Source organism: Ursus maritimus, unplaced genomic scaffold (assembly GCF_017311325.1).
Source record: "Ursus maritimus isolate PB19 unplaced genomic scaffold, ASM1731132v1 scaffold_3, whole genome shotgun sequence".
Taxonomy (NCBI): Eukaryota; Metazoa; Chordata; class Mammalia; order Carnivora; family Ursidae; genus Ursus; species Ursus maritimus.
The window spans coordinates 44,752,752-44,762,055 of NW_024425563.1; the positions used below are offsets into that span (position 1 = coordinate 44,752,752).

At 54.1% G+C, this 9,304-nt stretch overlaps 1 protein-coding gene across 1 annotated transcript in view; it reads left to right on the forward strand.

Annotated features, from left to right (window-relative positions):
• Positions 1-9,304, forward strand: part of CRHR2 (corticotropin releasing hormone receptor 2) — a 35,693-nt gene that overhangs the window by 14,227 nt on the left and 12,162 nt on the right. Inside the window, exons 3-4 of the mRNA XM_040644124.1 lie at positions 7,643-7,728; positions 9,147-9,256. Of these exons, the coding sequence (XP_040500058.1) occupies positions 7,643-7,728; positions 9,147-9,256 (196 nt within the window). The remainder of the gene's footprint in view (positions 1-7,642; positions 7,729-9,146; positions 9,257-9,304) is intronic.

The window sequence follows — 9,304 nt, forward strand, 5'->3', positions numbered from 1 at the left end:
AGAGGGAAAGAGAGAGAGAAAGACTTAAAAAAAAAAAAAAGACTATTTATTTAGAGAGAGAGCACACTAGTGGGCGGAAGGCGGAAAGAGAGAGACAATCCCGAGCAGGCTCCACACCCAGAGTGGAGCCCGATGCAGGGCTCGATCTCACAACCCTGAGATCATGACCTGAGCTGAAATCAAGAGTCAGATGCTTAACCGACTGAGCCACCCAGGGGCCCTGAGAGAGAGAGAGACATTCTTGAAAAGAACTTTCTGATAATTGCTCTTCAGTGAAATAGCACAGTCAAGATTGTAGGAGCACATGGGAGGAGGCTGATTCCAAAAGGAGGGGAAAGTAAGCTGGGAAGACTTCACAGAAGAAATGTTGTTGGATAGGGCCTTGAAAAATTGGGCCAGTGATGTGCCAGCTGGAAGGGAGAGTGGGAACAGATGGAGAGGAGATGTGGGTAGAGGGAACAGGGTCACGGAGGCCTTGAATGCCAGTCCAGGCCCTGGGCCTCAGTTCCGCTGGTAGTAGTGCCCCCAGCTGCTTATCCATAGCCCTGTGGTACAGGAACAGGATATTCTCGTGGGACATTGCTTGATTTTCAGGATGTACCTTGGAAATCGAAATCCAGTCTGGCTGAGAACTTTAACCTTGCCCTTCCCCTCTCCTCCCTCCTACTCAGTAAAGTCAGAGGTGTAGCACCCTTTCCTGCCTACCCCCCTCGACCCCCAAGCAACCACCTGCAGAGTCTGGAACCCCATGGCAGAGCCCCCCCCCCCCCCCCACCGCCAGTGACTCTCAGGGACCATCCCCAAGGGCCCCAAGTGCAGTCTACCCACCCGAAACCAGGTGCTCCAGAGCCTGGGAGGGAGCTCTTGTTACACTCCGGCAGGGGTGGAGGTAGGGGTGAGGCGAAGCAGGACGACCTCGGGCCCAGATTCTAAGTCCTGGCTGTGCCCTGATTGACTGAGTGATGGGGAGTTCCCCCTCATCCACGTCCCAGTGTCCTCATCTGTGTGGAGGGGACAGAAAATATGCCACCCTTGTGAGGCCCTGTCACTACCAGGGACACGCTGCTGCTTGCGGTTCCCGTGGACAGCTGGAGTGTTGTCAGCAGGGGGAGCAAAGACTAAGGACCAGAATAAGGCACATTTGTATCCTTGGGCTCATGCCCTTGAGGGTCCCGTTCATGCCAAGGATGGTTGTCCTCGTTCTGAGTGGTGTGGCCTCTGTGATCTCTGAGAGCCACTGCGAGTCTGTGGCCCCTGGATGGTGTTGTAAGAGGGAGCAGTCTGTCTACATTCAGAGGGTCTGATCCCCAAAGACCTTGGGAGAGAGGCACGTCCTTGGTCTTCCGGAGCAATACTGTTGTTGGTAAAGAGAGGACATAGGATTCTGCAAACCAAAGGTGTCTTCACCCCACATGACTTCACAGAAGCTACGGTCCAAAGCCAGTTCGAATTCTGGCCTGGCCTCTGACAGCTTATCTCACCTTTGGGCAGGTCTTTCTCCTCTTTGGGCCCCAGTTTCTCCATATTAGGTGGGGGGTGAGCTTGACGAGTTCTCATGGTCCCCAAACGCTGATGTTTCTCTGCTCCACAGTAGTCCCTGCCTCGGGGGTCCCCCGTTTGCCTTCTCCTCCCTGTTTCCTTGTGCAGGTCGCAGGCTGGCGTCATGGCGACAAGCCCATTGAGCGTTGCTAGGGATGACTAGAAGGAGGCAGACCCGCACAATAGAGGCTGGAGCCGGGTGGTAGGCGCCTCCTCCCACTTGCACCCACCCTGGGGAGGACAGTGATCTCACACAATGAGCTGGATTCCAGTGACACTTCTTTCCTGTGTCATGGGCCCAGTGTGGGCTCCATTAAACAGCTCTGTGCCTCCCTGACTCAGTTTCCCCACTGTCTGCTGTAAGTCTAGACATTTACCCTTGCCATGCATACTCAGGGATGAAAAGGCATCATGAGTGAAAAGTCCTTTGGAAATAAGGAGATGAGGGTTTTCGGAGGTCCAGATGGACGGTTGGGACCCCGAGAGCAGTGTCCACACAACACTGAAGAAATGGGATAAAAATTCCCCGTCTCTCATCCCTGATGTCAGAAGCAGCTGGCCCTGGGGAGGCCCTTCCCAGCCTGAGGTTTGTGTTGATGATGGCAGATTTCCGGTCTTGGAACCCAGCACTCCTTCTAGGTCAGGCTGGTTCGGAGCTTGGAGAAGCATCACCAGCTGCCACCCCCACCAGCAACGGACTGTGATCAGACCAAGACAGGGAATGTTCCAGCTGGGCCCCAGAGCAGGCCAGCCCTAGTCAGCTGCAGCAGTGTCTAAGCGATGCAGGAGTGTTAACTCCAGGAGAAGCTCCCCGTTTGGGAAGCTCGGGGGAACTGCGCTGTTGGCACCATGCCTGTGCCACATTTGCCCAAATAGTGTCTTAACTGGAGGCAAAAAGGAACTCGTCATGTCCCGCAGCGTCATTGCCTCCCCGGGCAGCAGAGACTTTTTCCACAAAAGATAAGAAAGGTAATGAAGGTGAAGGGCAAAGATTTCCCAGCAAGGCCTCAAGCCAGGCAGGAAGGTCATAGCCATCTCGGGAGCAGCCCACCTCCCAAGGAAAGTCAGTAAGGGCGCTGAGGGTGGGGCATCTGGCCCCTCGGGCATTTTCTGCCCTGGGGATATGGACGGAAGTGGCTAAGACACTGCACACGTGGCACAAATTGCTTTATCTTCTGGAACATGGTGGCTGGGTGACCCCCAACATGTCATTGTCCCTCTTTGGGCCCCTTCAGACCAAATGAGGGAAAAGCTGCCTCCCCCTCTTACAGTCCCAGGAAGATGCCTGCTAACTCGGTTTCCAGTCTGCTTTCCTGGGAACAGGGAAGACTCTCTCGCCTGGAAGTGGGAGGATGGCTGACTGTGGGTTTGCTGTTTGGGACTGACAGCCCCTACTCCGTGTGGGATTGTACTCACGGTGGCAGCGCTTTTGACAGCAGTGCTCAGCCTCCCTGTGGCCTGTGTGGGAGACCCAGGTGTCTCCTGCAGGTGTGACTGTTTGGCATTTGCTGTGCAGTTTGGCAGAGCCTGGGCGCCTGAGGTGGCAGACTGTCTTCTTGGCCCACTCCAAGCCTCCCAGCCTCATTCAGAGTTCCCTAGTCACGCAGCCAACAGCACCACCTCGGTGGTCCGTCCTGAGCTCCTGTGTACTCAACTCTGGGTAGCTCTTAGGGAAGGGCCAGAGGAGAGGGCCGCCTAAGCCTTCCCCACCCCCACTCCCTTGGGCTAGCTGGGAAAGCGCAGTCCTGTCCCAGGGTGGGCTAGCAGCCCTGAGCAGTGGACCCCTTAGGGGGCTGGAGCAGCCATGGAGCCACCTGGAGGGGCTATGGCAGAAGCTGGGCCTTGAAGAGCGGCACAAATCAGTGTGATCTTGGGCTGGGCCCTGGGCTCAAAGCAGGGCTGGAGGACTGGGTCTCAGAAGCTCTCCAAGGTCACCCACATGCTTTGGTGGGGAGTGAGGAGTGGAGAGTGGTAGCATTGTGCTGTCCGTAGTGCTGAAAGTTCCTGTCCTACACAGTGACCTCATTCCTTCAGTAAATAGGGCTTCTGGCCCTTCCCACCTCCTTGCCAGCACCTCTTGCCCTAACTTCTTGTCATTTTTTTCCCCAGATAGCCCAGGACCGTGTTGCTGCCCCTCCACCAGTCCCACTCATTCTCTGTGCCCAACCTGTCTCTTACACTCTCTCCCTGGTAACTGCCACCTAAAAATGGTCCCTCATGGTCCCTGTCCCCCATGCCTTGTCAGTTAGACTGTCAGACATAGACGTGCCAATGTAGGGAGCACTTGAAAGGGATACAGGGATGTTTGGAGTTGTCACATAGCTCGAGGGTAGTACTGGTGTTCAGCGGGTCGAAAAGTCCTACCCAACAGATACCTGACCTACCTGAGATGCCAGTAGCATCTTTGAGAAACAGAGTACATCACTTTCACTGAGAGGAGAAACTGAGGCCAAGAGGGAAGGGACTTAGCTAAGGTCACTCAGCCAGCCAGCCAGAGACAAAACTACAGCCAGAAGAGCAGTCCCCCTCTTCTCCCAACCAGGCTTCTGAACCACTTAGGTGACTGCCTGAACCAGGAACTCTCATCAGAAAGGGGCTGGCATCTGAAAGAGGGAAAGGCCACGGTAATGGGGGCTTTTGACAGGCCAGAGGCACTTTGGGAGAGGAGACCTGGCACCCTGCAAGGAACAGGGACCAGGATTCCCCAGCCACGGAGCCCTGCAAGTGAGGATCCTGCTTGCATCCTCCAGACCCTAATGCCCCTGGCAGGCCACACCGCACACCATCAGCATTGATCTTCGGCAGGGGCACTTGGGTTGCTATGACAACAGGCACCCACCTCACGGCATCCAGCCCTGCGATTCTGGTCTGGCCACCTGCCCTCAGACTTTCTGTGCCCATTCTCCCATGGTTCCCAGGTAGGGGGGGACTCCTCTGTCTTACTCTCTCCTATCCAAAGCTGTGCTTGAGGGCATAGTGTCCTCATTAGCAGCTCCCCCGAAGAGCTGGGCACATCTGTCTTCCAGGCCCCTGGTACCTAGAGTCTCTAGCCAGAAGCTCATCTCCAGGCATGACTGGGCCCTCAGAGGGAAGACCCTTCCACCACCACATCCCACATCTCAGACCCTGCTTTCCAAGGGCTTGGCACATCGGAGTCAGTTTGACGCAGGCCGTATGTACGTGATGGCTAATTCCTGCAGGGGGAGCTGGAGACACCCATATGGTCTCTGCCTACCTGTCTGTCCCTAGGGAGCTTACGTTCAGGAGCAAAGACCAGAAAAAAAGGATCAGGCCCAGAAAGACGAAACCCATAGTGAATTATGGCAAATGCTCTAAAATAGATTTTTGGTTTTCAAACTATGGGTCATAGCACAATGGTGGATGGCGAAGTCAAATTAGTGAGTCATGACCAGCATTTGTATATAAAATGAATAGAATTCATTAGACTGGAATAGGAAGAAAAATCTCATAGCTGTGGTCAAGATGAATTTTGCTTTGTGAAACTGGCCTCACTCATGTAGGGCATGTGTGGGGTGGAGGTGAGGGTGTGGGTGGGTGTGTGCTGGGTTGTGACACCACATGGATGTGTTGGTGTGGCTCGAGGACAGTCGAATGTGAAGGCCCATGTTTCAAGAGATGGCAAGGCCTAGAGGAGGCATTTAGAGGAAAAAAAGAAGAGATTGCTTAAATGCCTGGGGTGCTGGGGAAGCCTGCGGGAGGAGATGGCGCTGGAGCTATGGTTTAGAGGATAGGAAGGAGTTTGTCGGTGAGCCATGGGTAAGAGTGAGGAAGGTGTTTTAAGAGGGGGTTCAGTATAGAGCCAGCCATGTGCCAGGCCTGCTAGGGCAAATGTCAAGTGCCATGTGGAGTGGCAGCAGGAGGGGGATGGATTCCAGAATAAGAAAGCCAGGACACAGGAGTCATAAAATTTGGTACCCCCTGGTGGGCATTGACATAAGGGACCAGAAAAGTCTCAGATTTGCAGCATCTCTACCCTGACTCCCTCCCATCCTCAAGACCACCCCATGGTTAGTACCATGGGGAGATACCATACTTGGGAAAGTATTCTGAGTTTCTGTCCTTGGTTAGCCCCATGCAGATCAGCAAGACCAGACTCACACTCCTAAACAACTCAGGCCAGGTTATGAGCAAGGGCTGGAGTGTGAGGCTCAGGCTATCGGGACTCTGGGGTGGGGTGGAATGGGGGACTCAGGAGAGAGAAATCTATGAGATGGGAGCAATCAAAGAGGCCTTCCTGGAGGAAGGGGCTTAGCACTGAACTTCAGGAAAGCTGGATAACATCTGTGAACACATCCCTAGAAGATAAATGTTCTGCCCTTTGAACCAGAGCCGGGATCAGGGTCTGTCTCACCTCAGACAGGCCTGTTGAGAGGGACCCTAAACCCCTACCAGTAAGGGATTCTTCAGTTTACAAAAGGACCAGCCCGCCCCCGATACCTTTACGTGGGTCCTTTTGACTCACCCCACACTCTGTCCTTCAGTAACATCACTAACCCTATGCACCAAATGCTCTTAACACACAACCTTTCTGTAATGAAACAGCCCCGAGGAAGGAGAAAACCCAAGAGTGGATGTGGATGCCATGGTGAGGGGTAAGGGGCTGGTGTCCTCACTTTGGGGTCAGGATTGCCTCGACTCCCACCAGGGCCAGGGTGGCAGCCACAGGCCAGTAACAACCCTGAATCTGAAAAATCTCTGAGCTCAGAGCACCACATTAAAACACAATTAAGTGAATAGACTCTCCCCCATTGTTTCTGCTCCTCGGCAAGTGCTCCCTTAATAATCCCATCGCTTTGAACTCGCTGTCAGCTCAACAGAAGTGGGTTTTTTAAGTAACTTAATTATTTCAGAACTCACTGTTTCCAGAAGCAATCTAAGTTCCCCCTCCAGCTCTGTGGCTCTGTGCTCCGGGAGCTGTTTATTTTGATTAGTTTTGTCGTATATATCTAACAGCCACCCAAAAGAAAAATCCACAGACAGCTGCCCATTAGCCAGAGAGCAGAAAACCCCAGTACAAATCACCCTCAAACAACAGATGGTTCAGAGTTCGTAATGAAGTGGGGGAGGTCACCTACACAGTCATGGGGCAAAGCAGAGACTGCCGAAGGGCCATGGAGTTCTCAGGTGGGAGGGGTTCCTCCTGGCTGGAAGTTGAGGGTGGGCTACCTGGAGGTGGTGACTTAGGAGCTAGGACTGACAGTCAAGCTAGGATTTCAAGAAAGTAAGTATGAGCCTTCTCCGACCTTCCTACGTTCCCCGCCGATGGAGCCCACCCTTGTGTACGTCAGACATCGGTGCTCTGAAGTGTCTGGGCAGATTCCAGCCAGACACTGAGAGATCTCACACGGTGCTCTCGCGGGCAGGTGCAGCCCAACATTGGCAACACAGTCCTGTTTCCCCCCGTGCCCCTCATTCCTGTGTCCCACTGCTCGGTCGCCAGGGGTTAGGAACATGCGGCTTGAAGCCAGACCTTCTGGGTTTGAATCCTGGCTCTACCTCTTCTCATTTTTATAGCTTTTGACAAGTAGGTTAATCTCTCGGTGCCTCAGTTTCCTCTTCTGTAACATGGGTTACGATGACCCATGGGGTTGCTGGGAGGATGGAACGGACGAGCGTACCTACGGTGGTTGAAAGACAGTCTGGTCTGTGGGGAACACCCCCTCTGTGAATAGCTGGTATTAAAACAGAAGTCCTGATGCCGCTGGGAGGACGTGTGGGGGTCATACATATAAAGTGAGGGAAGAATGGAAATTATTTGGTGTTGAAAGCGGCGAATCTTCAGCCACAACCCAGGGCTACCAGTCAGGTTCAGTTTCAAACAAAATTAAAGAAAGTAGACAAAATGCTAGTCAAAGATTATATCAAAAATGGGTTTTATCCTGCCTTGTAACTACCATGTGTGGTAAGCCTTTTGCACAATTTTCACCTAAATGACTTTCCCGTGAACTTTTAGACGTCTGTTGTGTTTCGTGGCCTAGGGAGACGGAGAAGTATGAACCTTATCCTGTGGGTACCTGGGAGCCAGGGGGTGTTCTTGAGGAGGGGGAGTGACCTGCCTCTTGGTGGTTGACATCTCTTGTAGGCAATGCCTACCGAGAGTGCTTGGAGAATGGGACGTGGGCTTCACGGATCAACTACTCACAGTGCGAGCCCATTTTGGATGATAAGGTGAGTGGCCCCCACCTGCCCCACCCCTCATCCCTGTACAGGTATAGGACTCAGGTTGAGCATAGAGGACCCCAAGGGTGACAGAACTGGTCCTCGTGCAGCCCAACCACACTTTTTTGCACTTCTTCCCCCTGCCTCCACATTCTGTCCCCTGCTCACTGACACTAGGGGAGAGAAGGGGGACACAGACCCCCACCTTTGGGAGAGCTCTGGCTAGCAGAGGACACAACCATGTCTGGCATGTGACAGAAGAAGGGAATGACGGTATGACCAGTGTCCCAATATCTAACAGGTTGTGTGACTTCCTTCCTCCTCTGGGCCTCAGTTTCCTCATCTAGCATTCTCATTCTGTGACTCCACCTGGGAACGAGCACAGCCTCTGGAAGGCTGGGCCCCATGGGAATCTGGGTCCCGCTTACACCTTGCCAGCCCCCTTGCTCTGGAACTGGGTTCCAGGCTGCATGCAGTGCCAGCCTCCTCCCCTTTGAAGCTTCACCTCACCCCTGACCCAAAATGACACGTCCCACCTCCACCCCCCTCCTCCTTCACCCATTACAGCCCCCAGTGAGGCTGCAACTTTCCCCAGGAAGTCCAAGTTCGGAGGAAAAACATGGAGCCCCCCTGAGAAAGGGATGCCACAAAATGTGAACCCAAGGGGGTCTACGGTGGGGCCACAGGAGTGGCGATGGGATGGCTCATAAAGAAGGAGGCTCCCGCCAGCCCTCTGTCCTCCCCTCTCCAGCCAACAGCCTCTCTGAGCAGGGGCAGACCACGGTGGGATAGTCTGCCCTGGCAAGAAGGAGTATTTGATCACTGCTTCTGTTTCGAATTGCCAGCACACAGTGACCATAAAGAGGAGACTGGCTTTTATTTGGCATTAATACTGTTCCAAACTTCTCTACAGACATTGCGTCCCCTCATTGCTACATCCGGGACAGACTGATCCCAGGGCGCCCTCCAGACTTCCCAGAGCTTGCTGCCTCTGAGGCAGGAGGGCAGGTTGGCTCCATTATACAGATATTAAAACTGAGGGCCAGCGATCTAAATCAACTCACCCTCAGTCACTCAGCCAGCGAGGCTGTGAGCTGAGGTTAAACACAGGTGTGGCAGCTCCCAGTCCAGAATTTAAAAGACCGTAAAATCTAGAGAGCCACACCACTGGCGTATCCCAGGAGAGGTTGTGTGCAAACCGGCCGCCCAGCTGCCTGTCAGGGGGTCTGACTGCAGCCATTTGTCTGTGCCAAGAGCTGCCCATGGCCAACAGGAGGGAGCGCTAGGAGCCAGATGTGGTGATGACACTCGAAGCCACTTCTGCCTCCAAGGTCACAACACATAGGGTGGCCATAGCAGGCGTGCCCAGCCCCACCCTCCGTGTGCCCCATGCCTCCATCCACCTGTGTGTGTGTCTGTCTGTCTAGCAGAGGAAGTATGACCTGCACTACCGCATCGCCCTTGTTGTCAACTACCTGGGTCACTGCGTTTCTGTGGCTGCCCTCGTGGCCGCCTTCCTGCTTTTCCTGGTCCTGCGGTGAGTCCCCCCCACCCCGCCACGGCCTGCTGCTTTTCCCTCCCCCCC